Genomic DNA, 26,488 nt, shown 5'->3' on the forward strand with positions numbered 1-26,488 from the left:
GACGTACATGAGATTACACTGGCATTTTATCAGATAAACAGCATTTGTAGTGTTACAATTGGTAAAAATTGCTACTTTTCAAGGCGTCCTCAGCCCCATGTCTAATTCCTTCACTCTCCTAGTTAGGGGACAAACAACAGCTGCTGCAAGGTGACTGACCACTGGTGGTGGCAAATTCCAAACCGGGGTCTGATTTCTTTTGGCAACTGGACTGGTGTGTACAACTAAATCTTTGCTGTTCATTAATGGCTTGAACGAATGCATGGGCTTAATAAGTCCTAGCCTACCAGACTAGACAATCGCCCAATTTTTATTCATTACTTTCTGAGAAGTGTTAAACACAGTACAGTATGTCGAAACACATATCAACCTGTCACAAGCCTGTTTACCATAGGTCATTAGTAAGTAATCTCTATTGTTGTTTAAGGCAGCGCTTGTTTGCTTTCCTGAATATCTTTGACGGGTAGTTTCCCTCCGTTAGTTTCTCAGTCAGTTTTTAGCATGTACCCGGTAATCTTTAACAGAACAGTTGCACTTTAGACGCAAAAAACTGCCCTACTGGCAAGTTTTACCGCAGTCCGCGCAGGTGACAGCTTTCGAAGCGCAACAGGTTGTTGAGATCCGTGGTTTTATAGAACATTTCACTTTCCAGCATCCCATTTTTTTGTTTTATCATCAGGTCCAGGAAAGATAGTGCCTTGAGCCATCTCCCAAACTCAAAAGATTTGTCCCTGTGCAGATCAGGAGCACGTCACAGGTGTAACATTGCCACAATTTTATCTTATCATGATGGGGATTAAAGTTGTCTACAATGAATTCAGATTCGAATGAGTGCACATACAGACAGGCCAGACTGGAATCAAAATGCTCCCCATAGATGTACCGTGCACCTGAAGGCAATACTCTGGTAGTACTATCTTACCGGGGTGGAGAGGATGCCGATGATGAGCTGGACACTATTATTCGTGCGAGGCGTCCTTCCATAAAGGATGGCTTTGCCACTCTGCTTGACAGAAGTACTTCTATGTACAATTGGTTCAACTGATAACATTTTCCTAAAATCTAGGAAACACATTGCCTTGTGCTCTCTTCTTTGTGTCTTTGTGAGGCCCCGTACTTTTGTGATGTGCAGAGTTAGTGCACCTGAAAAGTGGGAAACTGTATAAACGTGTGCGAAGCTTGTGTGCCTTTTGTTTACAGAGTTTGGAATTATCTGGTATATACAAGCTGTGTATAGACTTTTTTTTTTTTGCAGCGTTTTATATAGCGCGAACTAGACCCGAACCGAATCCGGTATCAGAGCACTTTACATATTTTCCAGTTACGTTACATGAGGACACACTTTCATTTTAGGCACGGGGAGATTAAGTGATTTGCCCAGAATCACAGGAGGTTTTGGCGTCGTTACCGAGACTCGAACCCAGATCCCCAGGTCCGAGGTCGAGCGCCCTAGCCGTTAGGCCAACTCCTCTCTTGTGTATATGTTTTCTGCATGTAGTTAAATCAGGCAGATAAACACCTTTCCTCGTAAGTTGAATGAGTTATAATTACAAATATATTAATTTTAGATAGCTGAGCATGGAAGGAGGACTCCAGCAAAGTTTGACGAAGATGTGCTGCATAATAGGCTTTATCCAACATCGGTAAAAAAAACAGAGGCATTATTGAGGAACAAAAAGGCAAGCAAATGAGAACAGAAGCCAAGGACAAAATGAACATTTTGAACTATAAATTGTACACATATGGAGCAGGATTTTTAAAATCTATGGAATAAATGAAAAATTGAAAAGGTTTCTGTTTTAAATGTTTACAATGGTCCAGGAAGCCTAAAAACAAGGAACCGAGCCTGAGAGCAACCTGGCAGACAATGATTCAGGCTCCGAACATTTAAAGCCAAACTACAAGCACATTCTTTTATTACCAGAGTTTTCACCTCTGTTTAAAATGGTCCTTGCAGCTCCGTGTAAACATCCCTGTCAAAGTCAAATATAACTTTATTCGATTCCACAAAGAAATCATGAAAGTATACATCAATATAAAAAATACAAGCTGCAATAAAAACCACGGTACATATTTACATGATACTGATTTCCAAAAACATTTACTACCGGTTTCTCATAACTGGAGCTGATCTAATAGGGGTAGGAGAGTTGGTAATTGATAGAATCCCTTCCTGACAGATAATTGCGTGGAGCGGTTGATCTTGGTGAGGAGATGGGTGGGGTACTCGGATAAAAATCATAAATATCCCAAACGGAAATGGAGCCATCTTTTTCATGGGGCTTGCAGGATCGTAAATAGGGGACTGTGTGCCTGTCCCTAAATTTAACTAGAATTAGGTCCCCGGGAATTTCTTTAGCTGATGACCCCAGCCAGCCCACCCTTCTGACGCTCAGGATGCCACCGTTTTTATTAGGTGGGAGGGGTCTATTTTTTGATAGCCAAAAACGGACTTATGATATAGGTCCTGATGGCTTTCAGGTTTCCCGTGGGTAGGTGGAGGTACGCCTGCAAGAACTAGCACAAAGGGTGCTGCTTCTGGAGGCAAATTTATACAAGCTGCTCTGTTAAGTTCTGCTCTAGTAGCAGAAGAATTAGATGACACTGGTTTACGAGGAATTTTGGTGGCAATTGGAGATTTTCTCTTAGGAAGTCGTACAGATGTATGGGCGGTTTTAGTACTTACAGTTGGGACAGTTTTTGTATTGAGAGGCACTTTGGGGACAGTAGGAGAAGTGGAACAGTTAGGTATAGCAGGTGGGAAAGAATTGGCTTTAATAATAGCCTCTAGGCTTGTCAACCTATCCCCTAAGATGTTGATTTGGTCAAGCAGGGGTGATAGCACAGATCTTAACATCAATTCGAAGTGGGGCAATAGTTGTAGGTGGGAGGATGCTGCTTCATCCTCCAACGTTCCAGTGTGCGCCTTGGATGGGATAGGATTAGTGGTATGCGATGAGGAATCAGTACAGTCTGTTTCGTCGTGCTTCCTTTTTGCACAATGGCCCTGTGTAAGTCCAATAATTTGGCTGCTATCCTCCTTGGGTGATGGGGGTGACTCACAATGTTTATCAGCGCGAGGGTCGATAGTAGAGCCTTTTACGGGGGAACGGGCTATAACTGGAATAAAATTTGTCCCACACAAAGCATTTAATTCCTCCCAATAAGACATTTTTTCTGTCCTGACAGAGGATTGTGGGAGGGTTTGAATTGGATCTAAAAGTTGACGACAGTCATCAGAATCTGTATCACTAATAGTGATGAGGGTCAGATGGCTCTGAGTGAACGTTTCCAATTCCTGGCCCGGGCGACCTTTTTGGAGGAAGATTGGATAGGCCCCCTTGGAAGTCATACTTTATGTAGTGTGACTAAAATGATAAAACAGGATGTCCTTGAATCTTCTACAAACGAAAATGGGCACTGTACCTTCTTTAGCAGGAATGCCAATGGGTCTGGCCCGTCCCCGTCCTTCTCGTGCCGTAGAGGGCCCGCCCTTTGCCCGGGCTTAGCCCCGGGCGCCGACCCGCGCGCGATCCCGCGACGCGGGGGCTCGCGCTGGCCTTAAGCGCACCTCCAGGGGCGGGACAGGATGCGCGCCTTCCTGGGCGCAAGCGGTGCTGGGAACTGTAGTTCCCGATCTCCTGCCTCGCCGCGATGGTCGTGAAGCGGCAGGCAGAAGGAAGGCAGAGAGTCCTGGTGGCGGCAGGAAAGCAGAGCTCGTGCTGCGGCAGTCCCAGGGCCCAGGTGGTGACCTCCCCAGGTCAGTGGCAATGGTGAGTCCCTGTCGTCTCTGGGCTTGGCTGCCATGGCAGCAAAAGTAATTGTAATTACAGTTATATGTTGTTTACTACCCCGGACAAGGCATCGAAGCGTAGCTTTAATGGAGTCACCCCTTCGCAGTACAGTCAAAGAAAAGAATATCAGGCTGGCAAAAGAAGTTTAATGGTAGCTTAGCAGCACAGCATAAAAGGGAAAACATATTTGATCTAAAAAAGCACACATTACCACAGTAGTCCCTGGAACTAAAATGAAACACATTGTGTGGTTGTGTACTTCTGAAAGGGTGAAATGCAGTCACTCACAGTGACAATACTTATTGGCTAACGTGTGCTGACCCGTGCTGTATACTGTAGTGAGCCGATGAAAATTGTGAGTGACAGACCAACGAACAAAGAGGGATGGCTGAAAGCACTTACAAATAAGTGTGATATACATATCACTTTAGGAAACTCTAAAGATCGTAACAGTTTCAACGAAAACAAGCATTGGCATAGACAATGGGTCTCGCCTTTGGGACCGTATAAGTGGTTAGCCATGCAACAGTTAATGTTGTTGCAGTAAGGATATTGTGCTGCATAACTAAACACTTATAAGATCCCAAAGGCGAGACCTATTGTCTATGCCAAAGCTTGTTTAGGACTTGTGCCCTGGTTATGTATATTAAGAAAAATTATTATCTCCCCCCCAAACGCTAGACTCGTTCTAGCATTTTGCATTTTTGCATGAGAATCAGAACGCATGCTTAAAAACATTCCAGGATGTTTCTGCAGAAGTTTGCATTGTATAGGTTACATCGATTATATGCATTTTACAATGTACAGTCAGAAAAAAGAGGGCCACTCCGCATCCCAACACCGACTGCAATAACAATCCTGTTGAAACAGTGACGCAATATGGGCTGGTGCTAAACAGTTAAAAGCGATATTGAACCGGCAGAGCTCCCTCGTGAAAAAAACACAACCTAGGAGCAGGAACAGAGGCCTTGCCTGCTAATAACAATAAGAGGCCCGCGGGCTTCAAGGCTGGCATCGCAGTAGTGAGTCAGACAACATCTGTCAGTAAAAGGCTGAGAGGTGAGCTCCGAGAGGCAACCTGTCTTACTTTGGTAGTTGTTAATAGAAGATGTTTCCCTTCTGGAAAAGGAAGGCCGGCGTTTGGTATTCATGTTGGGTTCATGAAATTGCGTCAGTGTGGGATGTGTTTTTCGCCAGCAGGCTAGTTCCTGCCAAAGCTGCATCTTTGTGAAACCCCTACACGCAGCTCTGATCCCTGCATGGTTCAATTAATATAATTATGTGTAGCTGGTCTGTTTTTTCAGTGTTGATGGCTTAAAAAATCTCGCATGCAGCCAACTTCAAATGGAAATTAAGCTTGACAGAAGGAAGAGTAGTGTTTGCTGTGCAAAGAGCAGAATGGCACACCACAGTTGACTATGTCACAGTCTGTTTGTGGCAATGGATCATTTGTTACTGATTCTATCACCATTTGAGACAAGCATTGGCCGCGCACAAACTTGAAAGCAGCGCGACAGGGGAGGGGTGGAGGAGCGTGAAAGCAATCAAGTGAGAGGAAAAACAGATGGCGCCTGATCGGGCGCTAAAAGCTGGCGGTAGAGCGCGTGAACGCAATTGCTAGGCCAGCCAAAGCAGCCTGTGGTAGCACTTTTTAAAGCCCCCACAAAATGTCTCGCAGAGTAACGCATGCACTGGCTCAGGCAAGACCTAAAAATGAGGAAAGCAGGGAAAAACGAGAAAGGTGAGGGCAGAGCCTTGAGGGGCAGTACATGATAAGGGGGGGATTTTTATTAGAACTGCTGCTTATCTTTTCTACTCGCTTTGCCCAATTACTCCTAATCCAGTCTTACTTCATTCATCTTAATTTTCCGATACCCTTATTTACTATACTCTGATCACTGTTTGGACTAGTATATACCCTTATCCAGTGTCTGTCAAACCAACAAAGAAATGCATGCATGTTCAATGTACAGTAAATCTTCTTTACTCTAGATAATTTCACTCACATCTTCAATTTCTCTGCCTCCCTAAAACCTTTATTGCAACTTTGAAAACTAGCACTCCGATAGCTTTAGTCGTTTCCAAGCTTCTCTTTCACACCCACTTTGTTCTTCTGGAATGAGTGGTGTTCCAGGAGTCCTTTATCGTTCTTTTATCAAATCCATACTTCCCTGATACGGACCTGTACTGCTCATATGTGGGGATGTGTATGTCACTGCAGTCAGAACAAAAACAAAAAGACTTGCTATTTCTGACATCACTGTGTATATTCTGTTTATTTAGTGTTATTCCATTCCTGTATCATTTGCCTCCCTCTTTTAATGTTTCTGACTAAGCACTTCTTTCTTTGTTTTACGTCTGAATTCGTCTGTAGGAATCTGGCCCTTCATGCGCTATATCAATAATTTGATATACTGTGTAAAGAGTCCAGGGGCTCCCTTAGTAGTGGACAGGGACTGCTATGCAATCCTAAAGTGCTCCATTATGGGGTAGTGTGGTCGAGCAGCGTTAGCCTTAACACAGAGGAGTGCAAGACACTTGCAAATACACACAATGATTAATAAATGACACACACGGCTCAAGGAGATACCCACCAATTTATAAAAATAGAAATGTTTAGGCATTGGAGAAAAATCATTCAGGTAAGGAAGCTTTTAAATACAAATTATTTTCACTTTAAAAAGTGGATATTACAATGACAGTGCAATTTCTGAGTTCTGCACTATTATCCTATAGAATTAAGAACAAGTTCTACAAACGTGTATAGTACAGCAACTCACAAGACAAATCTCCAGGAGTTAAGGTGAGTGGTGGGCAAAGATGACTACTTCTGAAAAATCGATTCCACCTTACAGTAGTCGACCTTAGGGGTGGTACGCCTACCTGACTCATTTTACCGCCTGTCTAGGTGCCAAGGGGGTTCTGGGCAGGGGAGAGGGTTGCTTCCTCTGCTGTGAGGGGAGCTAGATTTGCATTCCAAAGGTTGCAGTTTCTTTGAAGCTCGCTGCCCAAAGAGGCTAATCAGCAGGTCATCCTGAAAAGGGTGGGGGTGCAGAGTTATAACACCCTCTTGCCAGACAGGCTTTTGTTCTGGGTCTGCTGAGAGCAGATGCTCTCATGTTAGGAGGCCAGAACAGTGTTTCAGGTGGCAGGCTGGCAGAAACCAGTCAACAAGCACACCAGAGGCTGATAGGTTTTCACGGGGGACCCCTGGATGCATGTTTTGGTAAATCCATCACTGGAATCAGTGTGTGTTTATCAATATGAGGTGTGTAATACCAAACGTCCCTATTTTCAGTGAAGCGGTCATGTAGATGGGGAACTCTTTATCACCAGTGTCCAGTACACCTTAATATGAACATCGCATTATGCCTTCCCTGGTCACTTCTACTGGCAATAATAGGAGTGTAAAGCACAGGGGCATATCTGCTCATGCTGGTTTGCCCTCACATGTAATATTCAGCAGCCTGCCTTAGGGCTATCAGGCCTGCTGTAAGGGCGAGTTACAAATATTACATGCAGTGTTAGGGACATGGCACACAGGGATGTGGGACATGTCATGCTTTCACTTTTGTCTGCACCAAGACCCGCAGCTTACAATATGCTTGATGAGGGGTCCCTTAGGGTGGCACAATTACTGGCACAATACATGCAGCAGCCCATAGGGACCCTCTTTAGTACCTCAGACCCTAGGTACCAAAGTGACATTTACTAGGGACTTAGAGGGTGCTTAAGATTTTGCCAATTGGGATGGGGTCAATTGTACACTGTTAGGGAAAGAACACTGGTACTGGGGGGCTGATTAACAGGAACTCCGTACACTTCAGTAAAGTTGCACCAATTACAATGCCAAACTGTTTCCTAAATCGACATACTATGTAATTAATGTACTTCCCTAACCCTGTACACTGTGTTTTGTGAGCTATACAACCCTCCACACTAATGATATGCCTCTTTCTACTTCTCTAATGGGTCATTACAACTTCTTTCATTACTGGCATCATTCTTGGTTTGATTAAGAACAACATTGCTTACTTATACCCCTTAAGCACCTCGTGTGTCTGTATAATCACTGTATCTATTGTGATTCTGTCGCTCTCTCCCTCTCCATGCTTCAGACTGACTTTGTTCCACTGCTCTATGCAGAAACCGCCACAAACTCTTTCTCTTCGCTCAGTTTTAAAAAAACTCTCCTCTCGTGTCATTCTTTAAACTGTGTTTCACAGGTTTGATCATTCTGTTTGTTACAGTTTCTCTAACTATATTTCACAAAGCTCTTGTTTGGCTGTCTACTCCTCTCTGCTGGACCCTCCCGAATGTCTTTGTTTTCAGAAATGTCTGGGTTTGGCAGGTTTCCCTGTGTGCCTACCGCGCCTGGGTCCAAACAGAAGCAGGGATCTAGGAAAAGTGGGAAGGTGCTACCTTTTCAAACAATGCCTAGCCCATTTGAATCAGAAGCACCGAAGTAGTGAAAGAAGCCAATCGTCTCATTTAACTTTCAATGACGTCTGCGCCTATTGTCATTGCAGAGTTTAAAAAAATGCCTCAGGTTGCTGAGGAAGCTCTTCCCCAGCAGCCCAAAGTGAAATTTAAAAAATGAAACCCCTCTGGTACTTGCACCAGAAAGATTTCCTGAAGCAGGTTCTTGGACATGCTGGAGACATCCACAGTACGGAGCACTGGTGCTATAGACGTCTCCAGCACGTCCACAGTACCCAACTGGTTAAAGTGTCTATTCTATTGGTAAACCTGCACTTACTGATATTTTATTCAAATTACGGTGGTATCCGGTTGTGAATACATTTAATGATAAAACTGAGCAAATATCTGTCCAGTGCATATAACCTTACTGTTCCAGACCTGGAAGAATGTGGCAAAACTCCAGACGACCTTGCTAACTTTCTGTTCCTGCTTATTTGCACAAACGTGGCTGAGGAAGTAAAACACCAGCCAGAGACACACCATAAAAATCAGATGCCAGAACTACTGTTTGCAAAGTGAGAGGTGATCCTCTTGCTGAGGCAACAATGACCTCTTACCCTGAAGTCGCCGCCGGTTGACGTTATGGTTTTGACGTTTGTACTGGGACATCTTTGAAGCTTGAGAGGATCACCTGTACCGAGGAAGATCTGAGGGAGAGACACAGCAGCATTAGGAACACAAAATAGCAATAAAAAAAGATAAACAAACATTTAAGTGCAATTCAGAGAGAAGATTTATACTAATGGACCATACAAATCTTAAAGGAGAATGAGGTGAATAATACTTCTATTCCTGGTGGTAGTGAGGTTTTATACGGCCCTGCAGTATCTGCCAGGGAGTGGGTGTAATAAACAAACAGTGCCTTTTTCTGCCATCTGAAGGACTCACTTCTATGCTATGTAAGATAATAGCACATTTCTGAACCATGTCAAAGTATACCTGGCAGGATTTTAGCAAACAGATGCAATATTAAACTACCAGAAATGCAAGATAGGTCACTAGAAGCTATCACCGGCAAGCTATTAATAGACTCACATTCGCATCAACAGCTTGGTAAAATAAAGTTACAAAAGCAATCTTCCTTGCACACCTAAAAACGGAGGGGGTTCCCAACCCAAACACTCTGAAAAGAGCAACAACCTGAAGTTAATAGCCTGTCCAACAGCTTGCTCTCAAGGCAAACATGTGCCTTCTACAATATGGTCATTAGCTCTCCAAAATTAGTTGAAGCAACTATAGAATATCACAGAAGCTACAACAGACTACTTCCCAACACTAAAAATGCAAAAACAAAAATTATAAGCAAACACCAACCCCTGCTGTGGGTCGCCTGTATACCATTCAACCAGGCTATGTTGCAATATACACTGGTCAGTCCAGCCTCAAAAATGAAAATCACGGGGGCGTGGCCAAGATGGCGACCTGCTAGGACGTGTTCCGATCGGCACCCCGGCCCCATACCCCATTCTGCCCTTCCATAAGCCTGCAAATCCCCCAAACTGCTGGCGTTCTGCCCCGCCGCACTGTGCTCCTCAGCGGTGCCCAGCAGAGCGACTTCTGGCCGCGGAGACGACTGCCTGGGCTGAACTCGATTCACCGCAGCTGCCCTGCCCGGGGGTGAAGTGTAACGGCGGCCGCGAGCTCGCACTTCCCAGCGCGGTTCCTGTGACGGCTCCTGAGACGCGGGCGCCGGCTCCACACCAGCGGAGAACCACTGACGTCGAATCGCACGGGCTGGGACCAGACACAGCTAAGCGGACCCGGCGGAAGCGCCAACCCAGCAGGAGGCAAAGACGGCTGGGCCCTGGGGCACCCTGGTGGGCTATCGCGAAACTCGAGCCCCCGGCTTCGGGCCTACAGCGAGTGGAGGAGTGAGAACAGGCAGCGGCCCTGACCCCGGCAGGAGGCCCCCATGGTGAGCACTGCAGCGCGCACCCGTCTGAGGCGTGAGGGAGCTGACCCCGACCACACACTACCCCATTGGGGGGCCGGCGACAGGGAGAGCAGGGCTGCCCTCTACGAAACTCGAGGCCCGACTATCAGCAAAGCGCGGGAGGCCTGTACCTGGTGAACGGGGGTGCAGTCGGCCGCACTGAAATTCTGCTTAGCTGCCATTGCAAACAGGTGAGGAGGGGCACAAAGGGAATGGAGGTGCCCAGCAACACCGCATCAGGCTGGACAGCCGACCGCGCCTGGGGGTGCCCCAAGAGAGAGCTGGGTGATTACCCTGCCGTGGGAGATCCCTTTACGAGCCGCCCACCACACGGGACCAGTCCGGTCACAGTTGCATCTACTGGTCATTTGGGAGCGCCCTCCCGCCACACGACCCCCGGCTGGCGGCGCCAGTCTGCCCTGTCCCCCAGAGACAGCGAGAGTGTGGCGCAATGTCTAGCGTGAATCACAGAGGGGGCCGTACGATCGCTGATATGTTAGTTAAAATGCACCGAAGGGGAGAAGACCCAAGCACCTTCTTCGCCGCCCTCATCAGCTACCACCCCGGGGCGAGATGATGGAGAGGCTCCCATCACAAAAGCTTTCCTGGAAACACTCTTCAACACCTTGAGAGATGACTTCCAGACCCTGAAACAGGACCTAGCCGGTGAACAGCGCGAACTCCGCCGTGATGTGGACGGCTTGGGAGAAAGGGTGGCCACGATGGAGGAGGCGGGCCATGCCCGCAGCGAAGAACTGGAACTCCTACAGCAAAACCGCTCCCGACGGAACAACATACGGGTTCGGGGAGTGCCATTGAACGCGGAGGGGAATAGCGTTACCTGTTACTTGTTCAGAGAGATTTTTGGTGAGACTGCTGACTGTCATCCGCATAGACCGAGCGCACAGAGTTGGCCTGGCACGACACGCTCCTGCCCCCCCTCCGGACATTTTAGCCTATCTACCTGATTTCCCCTTGAAAGAAAGGATCCTGAGAGAGGCCCGTCAGAATCAACCTCTCCGCTTCCGGGACAGCCCAGTGGCACTATTCCAAGACCTTTCAGCGATTACGCTTCAGAACCAAAGGGCCTTCCAAGTGGCCACAACATTTCTGCGAGACAAGGGGGTGCCCTACTCTTGGGGTCACCCGTTCAGGCTAATTTTCAAATGGAAGGGGGTCCTCCACCAATTCCGCTCGCTCCGAGACACGTGCGCCCTGCTGGGTATCGACCTGGCAGAGGATGAACAGGCGGACGCTTCCCCGCGATCTAAACGAGACGGACCACCGCAGCAATCGTGAGACGGATGGCAACAGGCGAGGAGACGACGCTCACCTAAAGAGAACATGAAGCCGGACCCGACAACCATGGCCTTGTAACACGCGGGGCCATAAGAGGTGGTCAAAGACACGACAGCTCCACCCTGAAGCAATAATGAGCGGGGATTTGCTTTCATCGCTTTGCATTTTCGAGGGCGGAGAGGAGGGGCGGAGGGCCTCTGGGGTTCCCACTGCCACAAACTCCTCCATCTTGTGACTCTACGGGCCTGAACTGCGTTCTGATAGGCCCTGGACTATGGTTCATTTTTGGGGATTTCTAGTTGGGGTTAGGGATGGAGGGGAGGGGGGGGGGCGGGCGGAGTGCTGGTGGAGGGTGGGAAGGGGGATGGGGGGGCTGGGGACGGTGGGAAGGGTTGAGGGAGGGAACCAGTGTGCCAGAGGGGGTTTCACGAGAGATCCATCGCCTTCCACTTACATCTTGCAATACGGTGCTGTCACCCTCGTACAATGCCTCTTACCCACTTGACCTGCGATGGTTGACTCAGTTCTGAAGGTATTGACCCTTAATGTGAAAGGCCTGAACAACCTCATTAAGCGGAGGGCGGTGGTCTCATATCTGGAAAATTCAGGGGCCGAGATTTGTTTACTACAAGAGACCCATCTCCTGGCGAAGGATTGGCATAGGATGCTCTCCCGCGCCTTCCCCCAGCAATTTTTCTCCTCTCTCCCGGTGAAAAGGGCAGGGGTAGCAATTCTAGTGTCTAGGCGCTTTCAGGGGCGGGTGGGGGACAAAATGGGGGAGATCAAAGGCAGGCTCCTCGCCTATAGCTTCTGGATCGGTGGCCGACATCTGACAATTGGTTCCCTATACACTCCGAACACAGGGCAGGAACCCTTCCTGAAGAGCGTCAATTCAGAGACACTCCAATCCCCTAACTCTCTCCTACTTCTAGGGGGGGACCTCAATTTGATAATGGACACTAACATGGATAGGTCTGGGCACAGGTACTGGGACACAGGCACCCTCTCCACTGCAGGCAAGGCTTGGTTACACGAACGGGATCTGGTAGACTTCTGGAGAACACCCTGGGGCGTCCCAATTCACCTATTATTCACACGTGCACTGCACTTATGCCAGGCTCGACCACTTTCTTGGTTCCTCTGATTTAGTCACTAGCCTTACAGACATCTGCATTGTACCAGCAGCTCTCTCCGACCATGACGCAGTTGAGCTACTGCTCACGATTCCCAAACCTAGCCGTCCCCCTGGGACATGGCGGCTGCGCGAAACCCTCCTGCAGCGCCCGGAAGTCGCTAAGCAACTCCAGAAGTGCATTACTGACTACTTAACCATTAATGACACGCCCGAGACACCGGCCTCGGCCCTGTGGGGGGCCCTGAAATCGGAGGCCCGAGGCGAGCTCATTGCGATCGCAGCGGCAGAAGCCAAGGCCCGTAAGGCGAAGCGAGAGGACCTCACAGCTCAGGTTTCTGAACTTGAGAGGGTTCATAGCCGTACCGGGCTCCACGGGTGTGGAAGCAATTGAAAGCGGCCTGGGCCCAACTGGCCAGCCTAGACACGGACAAGGCGGAATTTTCCGCTCTCCGCCTCCGCCACACTTACTATGTCAGAGGGAACAAGACCGGTCGCTTACTTGCCAGTGCGCTGAAAGCAAAGACCCAACGCTCAAAGATCTCAGGCCTCAAAGACGGGAATGGCGTTGGCATCGAGGGGGAAGCACAGGTCGCAGAGGCGTTTAGGGACTTCTATGCCTCTTTGTACCGTGCCGACACTGTCTCGGGCAGGGACATCGACACATACTTGGAGATTGCGGGGATCACCGCGCTTTCCTCAGCAGGTGCGAACGCCCTGGAGGCTCCCATCTGCATAGACAATGCCCACTCTCGCCCCTCTTATTAGCTCTATATGTAGAACCGCTAGCGCAAAAGATCCGCGATAACCCCAACATCCATGGCATCACGTTCGGCGGGGAGCCTCACACCATCGGCCTATACGCCGATGACATCATAGCTGCTCTCGACCGTCCGGAACAATCGATTCCTGCCTTTATGGAGGAAATAGAGTCCTTCGGAGGCATATCCGGCTTCAAAATAAACGGGGAAATCCCTGATTCTGCCTCTGGGCAGAAACACCCACTCCCTCACGGGCGCGCCGGCGTATGGCGGAGGCCTACAGACAGCTACACGACTCCCATATTTGGGTATTACTCTCACTTCCTCCATGGACTCAATGGTTGCCCTCAACTACGCAACTCTTACATCCCAGGTTCGAGCCGATCTTGCGCGGTGGTCCAAAACAGCCTCTCTCCCTGCTCGGGCGAGTTGCGGCAGTGAAGATGTCGACTCTGCCTAAGATTTTGTATATCTTTCAAACCATTCCAGAACTACCCCCGGCTGGCGCTATCGCAAGCCTACAGACTGCCCTTCACCATTTCATCTGGGGGGGTAAATCACAGCGATTACATAAACAGCTGGCATATCGGGGGATAGATGAGGGGGGTCTTGGGATCCCTAACCTCCAGCAATACTTCCAGGCCACCCAACTCCGCTACTTGGTGGAGTGGTATAGACCGGAATCTGAAAAACGGTGGTTGTTTCAAGATAGGGCGATGGCTCAGACGTCCCTTTGGAAGGTTCCGTTCCTCCTCCGACACAACAGACCGCGGTACCTCCAGAGGTCACCCATCACCCGCACCATCATGCGTGTCTGGGACATGGTTGCCGTTAAGAGAGGCCCGACGACCTTTCCCTCCCGCTCACTCCCCTCCTAGACAACCCGGAGTTCCCTCCGGGTACTGACCCCTGAGCCTTCTCACAGTGGCGCGGCACGAGTTGCCGATCCGCCGGTCACCTTTTCGATCTGCAGGGCTTCATTCCCTTCTCTGACGTATCGCAGGGATATGATATTGTCTCCCCCCCACCTTTTCCAATACTTTCAGATTCGGCACTGGCTCACACACCCAGACTGCGCTCCCCTAGTTGGTAGACGTATGAAAGAGTTCGAGAGGTGGCTAGTGACAAAAGACTCGGACAGACGTCTCATATCGGAACTTTACAAAATGCTCACCCCCCCCACTGCACCAGACCGAACGGCGGGACAGAGGCGCTGGGAAGCGGAGTTAGAGAGGACACTGACAAAACGGGAATGGAGCTACATATACTATAGGGCTTTCCACACCACACGCAACACCGCAGGCAGGGAGGCAGCAGTGAACCTGGCTCTCTACTGGCACCTCACTCCTGTTCGGATCAACAAGGGGAATTCAACTCGCAGCGCGCTTTGCTGGAGGGGTTGCGGGGAACGGGCACCATGACTCATCTCCTCTGGGAGTGTCGAGAAGTCAGGGACTATTGGAAAGCAGTCTTAGACGACATAGACAGTACATTTGACATTGAGATCCCGAGATTCCCAGCTTATACCATTTTAGGCCTTCCCAATGCACTTACCTTCCCCCTGAAGTCAATCCGTGGACGTCAGATGGGGATCGCCATGCAAGCTGCATCACAACACATTCTGTCGCTCTGGGGAACAACCACTAGACCCACTCACACGGGATGGCTGCATGAAGTCTGGTTTACACTGGGTATGGGGCTCATTCAGGCTACACTTACACAGTCCGCAGCCACGTTCCGGAAGGTCTGGCTACCACTATTGTCCCTCAACTGAATTCAACGAAATCACATGCCCTAGATATCTCCGCTTGCTACGCCTTACAGAGACTCTACATGGCCCCACATGACCTCATGAAAGCATGAAAGGGGGCGCTGAACGGCATTTGAGCACCTTGGCGATGGTCCTACTGGTATGGCACACTGGTTGGGGTGGGCGGGGGTTGGAAGGGGGAGGGGATTTTTGGTTTATGTTTCTGAAGTTTTGTTTCTTTACCAGGCTTAGCACCTCTGGGTTTTACATCCCACTTACGAATCGGCACATGTATCTTGCTTACAATTTGATTTACGGAGAAGACATGTAGGTCTGTCTCAACCGCTGGCTATGTATGATGCCCTTTCATTGCATCATATTGCCTGTCCTTGATCTTGAAATTAATAAAACAAATTTGAATCTAAAAATGAAAATCACTGCAATGCCAAGAACCAAGCAGACTCTGAATAAGGAACCACTTCAAAAAGCATGAGAAAAACAAACTATGTTTGTTTAAAAAAAACTCTCTACAAGAAACACAAGCTCTCTAAAGAATACATGGTACACTTGTTAGGCCTCAGATACACGGGTCCTGACAAGTTTAATGCTACTATTTTTAACGAATATGGGTTCTACATTGAAAAGAAAAGGGACTACTTAACTTTTGTGCATACCATTGGCCATGCAGTGATTCAAACTCATCAGGTTGTAAACCCCATAACTGGAAGAATGCATTCAAGTAGATGCAATGTGTCAACCAAGAGTGTACTTTATAGTGAGGAGTAGCATAAGTATCTTACAATGAATATTATTACAATATGACTAAACTTTAATCAGGTCAAAAAAATATGTATAAAACCAACTTCCTTCAATAAACCAATATAAATGCAGACAATTATCAACCACTCATTTAAAACCTCTAATTACACGAATAGATAAGAATAAAGGCCTCCAATGAATGAATCTTTCAAAAGAAAGCAGTTTAAAAGGTTTTCGGTTAGAACGGACTTCAACTCAGCTTAACCACTACACTTAAGAATGACCTGTAACAAACAACCCCCTCCCCATCCCCCAAAAAAACACTAGCTCTTAATATGCTCTTGAGAAAACATCCTTTAGTCGAGGAACAAATATCACCAAAACCTGAAAAATGCATACCCTGAGAGCAGCTAAAGTGAAAACAGTCAGCAGTGACAATCCAAGCTTTATACAGACCCCTTCTCAACTGTGTGGAGCAACAAATTGATCATAATGCTCACCACAAACAATAATAATATTAATACTTTCCTCACTCGTTGCAGGAACATTGCAAAAGATAGCATTTATTCCACTAATATAATTTTGGCAGATATCAAACATGCTACTGTCTGATCTCTAATCTACAATGCTAGAGCATGGCTCTTCAGGGTGAGTTAACTATACAAATGCAACAGTTCATGGTGGTCCGATGAGTCCTTCAAAAGCAGTAGATTGTCTTTAGACCCAAGCAAGAGACTAAGGGCCTGATTAAGAGTTTAACGGCTGGGAAACTCCAATCACAAATGTAGCAGATATCCGGACTGCTTAGTACAAGTGCATTAAATCCTATGGCACTTCTGACGGAGTATCCCATCTACCAATCTCTAAATGAGGCCCATAGTATCATGGAGGACAAGTATAAAGATCTAACCCCTCATGACTTCTTAACCGCAGACCATTCCGTCCATCATCTTGTGTGTTTTGCTGTTCGCCCTATGTGGGAAGGTTATATGCCAAGACGTGGGTCCCGTGCTCACTAAACCACTGGAGTTAAGCTATCCTGGCTGATGACTGCTGATAGCCAGAAACCGGTCCTAGGATGCTTGATTCCGGTCTAGGGAAGACATGGCTTGGCAGTTCAGGCTGGACTGTTCCCATGAGGCACAGGGTCAAGGCTGATTTGCATATGGCCATGTCTGAACTTGGGTGGCGTGGTGAGCAAAATAACGATGGATTAAACCCAGATCTGTGACTGGGGGTGAATGTTTTGCCAATATGCAACAGTCCGTCCATCATCTTGTGTTATTTAGTGAGATATGCCTAGACCAAATTTGCTATAGCTTCTATACTCCTAATGAGTATATGTATTTACAAACCGCCTGGCCGCCTAACAGGACTTGTATGTGTTGCAGTCAACTCTCCAAGAAAGTTGTGCATAAGACAACGGCTTTGTATAGTAGGAGCATGGTGACCTAATGGGGCTTGGGTATCTGGAGGGAGTGGCATCTCTGTGCACAAGGTGAAGGCTGTGCATAGAAATGGGTTTGTCCACCTAATGTTCTTGGATTTCTAGGAGTGGCTTCTCTGTGAAGAGCTCTGTACAAGACCTGCGTAGTAGAGGCTTGGTCACCTACTGGGGCATGGGTGTCTGGAAGGGGTAGGGTCTCCATGAAAAATATGCGTGCCAGAAACTTTGGCACAAATGGAGCTACGGTGTTTGGAGGTAGGGGACTCGCTTGAAAACTTGAGCACATGGCGATGGATTTGAATTGTAGGTGTTTGATCACCTACCGAGGCTAGTATGCCTAGCGTCAGTAAGCTACAGCGTTAATTTATGGAAGCACATATCCTTGGGTAATTTAAGCTTTAACGAATGTGCACCTTTTAGCACCTTTTTTTGGGACATATTTCAAAGGCTGTACTGGTTTGTAAAGTAAACTGAACAGATGATTATTGGATTACGTCACAGCGATAATATTTGACATATCATCAGTGAGGTCTCTGAACATGTAATGAGTGATGTAATGTGAGGAAATAAGCAGTGTATGCCGGACAAGCAAGGTAGACCCAACTGGTGCATTTCCGGTTTTTTATAATTAGAAATTGTATTTGTAACTGACATTTTCACCTTACCATAACATCACTTTAACATTTAGTTTGTTTAATTTCTTTTTTTTTTTAACTTAAAGATCTTATAACCCTACCTAACAGTAACAGCACTTTAGCCATTGTTTTTTGTGTGTGGATTTTCTCAATTTTTAACACAAAATATGATCTCAACACCATACTTAACTAGAACATCACTGGTCTGTGGCAGGCAAGTCCTGCACCCAACCCCACCGGGTGCAGTCACCTCCCCCTTGCAATCAAGCCGAAGAGAGCGCCCATCACAATATAAATGGGTGTCATTTTAAATAATTCTTTACTGACTTTAAGAAGTCACCACATCAAATTTATAAAAGCAAGCTTTATTGGCTTTGTCCAAGAGTAACCATACCAATATACAAGGCAAGCCTACTAGCCTTGCCAAGGGGTCATAACATCATTATATCAAGACAAGCTATTGGCTTTGACAAGGAGTGACCACATCATTATACATGTTTGCCACAAGATCAATATATAACGGCAAGCCTATTGGCTTTGTCGACAATATGGAACAATGATGAGTCTCTCGCTTACACTCCTTGACCAACTTAATGCAGTCACAAGACCAAGCACAAGGGGCCCTAACATTTAAGAGCAAACGCTCCAACTCGGAAAATGCTTAGAAACACCATCAGCTATTCTTGAGGACATGATGTATGCACCCCACGAAAAATAGGGCTATTTTCATTGAAAGATTACTGGTGTGGCTGGTGCTCTCCCTGCAACACTCCAACAGTGTTGTACAATGGTGGTGGTGTCCATCCCCAAATGAGGGTACCACAAAGCAGAAAAAATGTCTAATTAGCCCACCAAGAGCATTAGGGGGGTGCTCCAGGCCAGAAGGAGTAAATAAATAGGGGGGAAATTGAGAGAGGGTCTCTCTAGGACTGACCTCACCCCATGGATAAACGGTGAGGGTATCCATACATAGTCACCTCATTTCCTTTTTTTTTTTTTTTAAACATCTCAGGAAAGGGGACCAAGTTTCTGAGTCCTTTAATGGCAGCCTCAACATTTCAATTCATGTTGCGGCTGGCCAATCAGAGCACTCACTCTAAAAACAAAGGGGGGGACTTGGGGTCAACTATTTTCCAACCCCTGGACACAAGCTGAAGCCATCTTTATAAAATGTGGTGACTTCACTAATTAACCCATTCAACCGACCTTCCGTCTGTAGAAGTCTCATAAGCCTACTCTATTAGAGCACAGTTCTATATAACCACTTATGCTTCAACCTTCATATAACAGGGGTTCGTTCATAGTCCTGTGCAAATTCCGCCTGTTAAAATATTCCGCTTTGTGGCTCATCACTGCAGAGGGCTCTAATCCTTAGATAACCTGTGTTCAGGGTAAGGCTATCATGTAGCTCACTTGACAGGTGTGCAAAGGTTGCCCTACAGCAAAGGTACTACAGAAATTTACTTCTCGTGTAATACAATTCACTTCTCCTTTTGGGGTGAGGCTAAGAGTAACATTATGACAAAGATATATTTATTATAGGAGCTCTGATAACACCAAGCTCTGATCGTGGCAGGGATCGTATCATGGCAGTTTTAGAATTGTAGCATGAGTGAGAATATGCCAGATCTCTCATTATACCTGGCTTTGCATATGAATGGGCCTGGTTTTTATGTAAATTTTGATCATGATAGTACCATGAAAAGGCCAGTAACCCCATTATGCCAGTGGTGAACCCTAAACTATCAGATTAAGTAACACTTCTTTAATTTAGGAGCTGGGTGTACACAAATGAAGATTGCAAATTGTGAGAACAAACTGTGCACTGCTGTTTCATAATTTTACTATCTGCCTTTCATTTCTGATGTGGCCTATGTACTAATAGGATGAATTGATAAATGTATAGCTGTCTTATTTGGGGGGGGGGGGGGGGGGAGGCAGTAGTCCCTGCCTAATAAATATTTATTAGATAGGTCACTAGATGCGACCCCGGGTGCCTAGTTATGAACACAAGGATTGTAGACTACAATGAACAGCAGAATACCATCCAAGGGTTCCCATTCCCAAACAGAAAACATGTTTTTTTAAAGGAGCATGTGTTCCACTACACATGCAATGGTCATTTTCAAAATTGGATGACAACAGTTACCTTGTAACACGCCGGGCAACTGTTTCTACCACTTAACCTAGTTGGGAAGCCTGAGCTGTACGTTCCTACACATGCACCAAGAAGAATAAAATAAAAGCACATTTCTTAGACCTAGCCTTCCTCCTTGCTAAGTGTCATTCCACCCCACTGGATGACTCCTCAAGTAATGTCACCTTTCAGACACAACCAATTCCCAACCAGAGTCTCTTCCCTATGCATGCCCGCCACAGCAGCACCCATGCATCTCCAATTAGGCTCTATCTGGTTGTCCCCCTGATGGCAGATACAGCACTAGCTGTGACACCATCGACTGACATCTAGCTCTGCAATGTACAAGACACTGAGATGCCTCTACCAACCAACCCTACTACACACAAACATTCACTAACGACCTGCTACATTTGTTGTGTGGCTTTTTTTCTTCTCCCTCACAGCCTACCTGCTTTACCTTTCTCCCTCTTCCAACTAGTGGAGCTCTATTGATCTAGATTAAGCATGTATGTTTTACATGTTTCTCTTACTGTGCTCTTATCACATGTATCCATGCCTAGTTTGATGATGTAACTAAGACTTCACATACAGCAATCAGGGGTGTGGAATTTAATAAAATATCTACTAGTCCACGGGGCAGGTTACTTCATAAATCTACTTGTCCTGTAACAAAATCCACTTGTCTTTTTGGTGCCATGTACTGAGGCGACAAATTATGGCAGCAATCTCATTACATAAGAGCTCTGATACAGCCTCTCTGACCATGCCAAGGCTCATACCATAGAAGTGTATGACTACTTGCAATCCTCTTATGTTGCCACGTTTCTGCAGATTTACATACTTGTGCTGAAGGTAGTGGTAAGTAATAGTTCCAGGGTTAGAATGCCTTTTGAGTCCGTGCAAACCTACTAACTTGCATGTTTCAAGAGTTTTCACCAACTCTTCTCTAATCTTTCCCAATACTGAGAAATGTTGGAAATTTACTCCTGACAATGGCAGACGTAAACTTTCCTCCAGAGTTGGGAAATAAGTGGTTGGAGGGAAAATGAACTTGCAAACACTCAGATTTTCGCATGAGCAAATCTACACATGTTTATTTGCTCATTCTAAAATACAGTTCACAAATATTTTATACCAGTACTATTTCTTGTCCTACTTCTGTAACTTCTTGGTAATTCACGAAAGCCACAAAGCTGCACTTAAAGCAAGGACATATCCCTAGGGTGCACTTCTAAAACTTTCTTTAATAATTGGGCCCCTAATTTGATCTGGGTTGACCGTGACCTTTTGTGTTTATTAAAATTCTGTCTCTCTCTCTCTCTTTGTATCGGCTGGCTTCACTGGGAGTGACAGTATTCTGCTCTTTCACAAGGAGCATATCAGCATACTTAGTCGTTTGGTTCAGTGCCAGTAACTTCTGTGGCAGTGTGTGCTTTTTTAGACCAAAAACAATATTTGCTTTTGCCGATGTTTGTTAGAATGGTGAGGATCTGGCAGCTCCCACCATGGTATAAACCATGCCAAAACAAGTCACACTTTGACAAAACTAAAAAGCTGACCACCAAGTTCAGACCTACTGGCTTTGCCAATGCTTGTTTATTTTTGTTTCCCATAATCTTATTGAAACTTGTTACACTGATTTTCCATTATGAATATTTTGGGGAAGTACTAGCATGTATCATCACATGTTACTAAATGACGCTGCAAAGAAATGGTACCTGAAATTTTACAGTAGTTTAGCAAAATGTTTTTTTTTCTGCTTTCATTTTTTAATGAACATTTTGTTTTGAAAGCAAAGCACCATCAGTTTTGCTTTCAAGCAAATATTTGCATCAAATCAAAGAGCTTTCTGGGAGCATTATACAGCGCCTCATATTGCTAGACTTTGAAAACGTGTTTTCACATTTTTGTACTGGAACTATCGTCAATAGTGCAGTCAGAGCTTTATACATTTACTTAGAGCGCTCACTCTAATAATTAAGGCTTTCAATTAATGAACCATAAATACAAGTTTGAACAGCATTGATATATGGACAAACATATTACCTTAACTGGAAACAGTGCCCTTCCCTTCCCTGATCCAGAATGTGGTACTGCAAACTGTCAGCCAAAGGGTTTGTGCGCTGCAGGGGGTTGGGCCTACTTGTCCCAAGGACAAAATACATATGAAAACTTGTTGCCCTTGACCCCAAACAATATGTCCTGGGCATCGGGCTATAGGAATTCCACATCCCTGAGCAATGTACGCTGACACACATTTTTTTATAAGAAAATAAAGAAATATAAAAAGGTAAAGCAGTGTGTGTTCCCTAAAAGTGTATGTGTGTATATATATATATATATATATATTTTTTTTTTTTTTTCTTCCTAAGGAACCCATTAAGTGGAGCAGGCTGTGGGCCTCGGACTACTGCCTGCTCCCCCTGAGATTGCCCAACAACTACCAGAGGGGAAGCTATCAAACTCTGACAGCTTCCCTTTAGCATATCAGTTATCACCTCCTTTGAGGATAGAAGCTATCCAATGGTTTGCAACTGTGGACTCAAACCATTGATAGATCTCACTGCAAAACGCATACAGGAGGGCGTCCACTAATTGCATTTTGTAATGAGTCTCAAAACATATTTTGTGATTCAGAAACTTTTCCAAAAAGCAAAAGGGGTTTAGTACACTGTAAAAATAAAGCGCATTAACAAACCCTTTGACTGTGCAAATCACTGGGTTTACAATCACAAAACAGTTTTGTACATCAGGCTCTTGGTTTCTTATTAAGGGTATCATGTATTGCTCTGGCAGGGGGAACAACTTTACTATAACACAATCAGCTAGCTTAACAAAATGTCACTGTACACAAATGCAACTTGCTATTCTGGGTAATGGTCACAGCCCAATCTACCAATAAAAGGTAGGCCTGGGCAGAGTTCTGCATGTGGCTAACTGCATTAGGTTGTACCGTTCGCGCAGATTTTTAGTTCCAGGTGTTTGTCCCGCGCTGGAAAATCAGTGTGAACGGCACCATTCGTAGCGCAAGAGGGAACTGCTTCTTTCTGCTGCTCGAGTACATGTTCTACTTGAGCAGCAGTTTCCTCAATGCGAACAGGTATCTCAGCGTGAAATCCCGCTGGGAGGCGGTCTAGCATTGGATTTTCCTCGCTTGCCAGCTAAACGTTGGCGAGCAGGAAAAAAACTCAGCAGAGCGAAGTTTTTCAGAACTCTGCGTGGTCCACATAGTGCGGAAAACTCCGCAAAATGAGTTCACCGCCCAAGCCTAATTAAAGCATTTTTTCTGGTCACAAGGTTAGCATTCATCAAACACTATTACCATTGTCTGTTTATTTTAGGTTGTCTATGTTTTAATGCATTTTTAGAAAGCAGATTTCAGAGATATTGCTTATAGATAAACGAGTTCTCTTTACAAAACGGCATTTGATGTTTTTAAAACTGTAGGTTTTGTGGATTCCAGCTACTAGATGAATTGACATACAGTTAACAGGAGAAACTGATTTAGTGTGTGTTCAACAGCAGGAACAAGGCAGGTTAGGAAAATTGCCCAATTAAACGAGCAGCAAAAAGAAGGCCACCAATGTAAATATTTAATCAGAATGCCTTCACTTTTTCAGGCGGAAAGAGGAGGAGAACCAATTGGCTGTTCAGCGTTGGAAACGGCCACGGGGAGATTATGAATGGATCTCAAAAAACAAAGTCAAGAAATATTTTAAGACACCACTACCCATACGTTAATGGTTAGATTTTGTAACTGTTACACATTTTTGCTTGGGAATCAATGTGTCAGTAAAGGAAACCTTTCCTATCAGTACGTGGCCTAACATTAAAATATTTTAGATTTATAGATATATATACACACACTTGATCAGTTGGCACATTCAGATACAAAGTGACATCTTAGCAGCTAAGAAAGTCTCTTTGATTTCAATCTAAACTGGAAAAAAATTGGGTTGTGCTGCAGTGAAATACGCAATACGTGTTGGGTGACACGAATTTCACACTTCTGCGCCCTTGTCCACTTACATACCCGCCTGGATGCTCCTTCAACCCTCTACTTGCCATTTTGTTGGACTCTCACATCCGAGAACCACCATCAAGAATTAAGGAGGGGTGTCACTCATAGCAACACCATTTTTCCTGTGTTCACCTAGAGCCCTTCAACCCTGTCTACAGGCTACTTATCCAACTCAGACTTTTTAAGACTGGAGGAGTATTTCTTCTTGCAAAACAATCTACTGGTTGTTGGGACAAAAAGCCAACTTCAGTCCCGTTAGGGGAGAGTGGGGGGTGGGTGTGGAACAAAGTACTTGCCATACCCACTTTACCATATATCCTCTCCTGTCAGTTAAGGACGGTCCTGTCGATCCTTAGCCCCTTCCCTCTTCAATCTGACACCCCTCGACCACTGCCTCATATGGTAATCTAGGGGGCAGAGGCGCTACTTTCAGTCTGGTACGTTTGTAAAACTCACTTCGATATAACACTAGATACCTTGTATCCAGCACCATCGAGTGATTTTACAGAATGAACCCACTGGAAAAAATAGATTTTTGGAGGGTGAGGTAGGTTTTCAGGGTAGGTGATACCTCGGAAATTTTGGGAAGACATGCAGTTTCTTTGTAGTGTGGAGATTTGCCACGGATGACACCTCTGAAACAAGGGTGAGATATTACATATGCTAAAGTATTGAGGCTGACTTCCATCTATTTGCTCATCTACCCGCTTGCACAATTTACCTGCAGATGCCCCGCCCCACACTTTCTTTATTCAGCATGCTCTATCTCACCCAGACTCACTCACTCTTCAAATCGAGGAGTTCATTCCAACGTCAAAACCCATCACTTAATCCTGGAGGAGGGGGTTTCACAACTGAACAATACATCTGATCCCTGAAAAAAGGTAAACCCTTTACTGCGGAGGGGACTTCTTTTTCAGCAATGCTATACTACTATCTTCAATCTGAGGAAGGAGCGTTTTTCCCATCTCGCCAAAACCCATCGCGCGACACAAAAGCCTGACGGTGTGAAAAGTCCCTTAAAATATTCGCTTCCTCCAAAACACCACTACCTGAACCCGACTCGTTATTTTCTCGACCCCACTTTTTCAATGGGGGGAAAATCTGTTTAAAAAAATACCCGGCCTTCTATGTGCATGCTAAATCTTCACTTTTATCTCCGTTCTTACGCTCGCTTTTCTCGGATCAAAATGTGAGCGAAGCATATTATTATACCTTTTCTCTTTTCTCTTCTCATCGGCTCCCCCTCCCGATCCACACTCACCGTCAGCTCAATAGACACAGGCCCGGAAACAGCGCCACAAACCGACCGGAAGTGACGGCTCGGAAAGTGGAACTATCATAGAGCGAGGGCGCTCTGGCTGTCTAACAGCCGGAAGTACCACAAGACGAGGGTGCGCTGTACTCTGTGGAGGACTCTAATGCCATAGAGTATAACGATCTCTAGACTCTTGTGTCCGTGCCCGGTGTTTACTGGAACAGCGTGGGAATTACCATAAACGACCCGGGCTATAGTCTGCGAATGACTCTTTCCACTGATTTTGTCAGTTTACCGAAGTGCTACAGCTGTATACGTGAACAAGCCAGTCTCTGACAGCATATCAAACAATACTCTGCGCAAGATCAGGTCCAACAAAAAAGATAACAGCCGGTGTTGTGTTGGCGCTTTTCTACAAATGGCAAGCGCCCCTGGCGGACCGTATACTGTGCTCACTCGTCAGGGGGTTTTGTTGCTTCTCAACTGGACCTGATCAACAAAATTATAACTCAAATTACAATGTAAATAGTGAAGCGCGTTAGCCTGGAAAACGAGAGAAGGATTTCAAACGATGAAGGTTTATTAAAAGGATTCACATCATGGCAAACACGCATTTGCAATGCAATAGCTCTCGCATTAATTAAGTTTGAGCTATTGGCATTGGTAAATATTGCAATACCAATTGCAACAAAAGTATAAATTGTAGGCCAAAAAAATGTGTATTTATTTTTGTAGCAATGGTGGCATGCTGCGCTTTAGATGAATCCATTTAAAAGCAAAGTGCGCCATACTACGATTGATACAATAGTTAATTGTGGATGCGTTAACAATTGATGTGTGCACTGATGGCTGGTGGTGTGTGCCTGTAGAAATTGTGCACTGATGGTTAGTGCTGTGTGTTCCCGGTGGAAGTGTGCACTGCCGGCTGGTGGTGTGTGTGCCTGGTGGAAGCGTGCACTGACGGCTGGTGGTGTGTGTGCCTGGTGGAAGCGTGCACTGACGGCTGGTGGCGTGTGTGCCTGGTGGAAGCGTGCACTGACGGCTGGTGGTGTATGTGCCTGGTGAAAGCGTGCACAG

At 46.0% G+C, this 26,488-nt stretch overlaps 1 protein-coding gene across 5 annotated transcripts in view; it reads right to left on the minus strand.

Moving 5' to 3' along the window:
* CCAR2 (cell cycle and apoptosis regulator 2) overlaps nucleotides 1-25,490 on the minus strand; it is a 399,374-nt gene extending 373,884 nt beyond the window's left edge. For 2 of the 5 annotated variants that reach the window (XM_078666279.1, XM_078666277.1), the window contains exons 1-2: nucleotides 25,369-25,442; nucleotides 8,834-8,923 (exon numbers count right to left, since the gene is read on the minus strand). In XM_078666279.1, the coding sequence (XP_078522405.1) occupies nucleotides 8,834-8,885 (52 nt within the window). In that variant the 5' untranslated portion in view covers nucleotides 8,886-8,923; nucleotides 25,369-25,442. Of the gene's footprint in view, nucleotides 1-8,833; nucleotides 8,924-25,368 lie in introns of all 5 variants that reach the window. The other 3 variants (XM_078666278.1, XM_078666280.1, XM_078666281.1) reach the window with 3 other exon arrangements.
* Nucleotides 25,491-26,488: the final 998 nt, after the last annotated feature.

The sequence above is a fragment of the Lissotriton helveticus genome, chromosome 11 (assembly GCF_964261635.1).
Source record: "Lissotriton helveticus chromosome 11, aLisHel1.1, whole genome shotgun sequence".
Classification (NCBI taxonomy): Eukaryota; Metazoa; Chordata; class Amphibia; order Caudata; family Salamandridae; genus Lissotriton; species Lissotriton helveticus.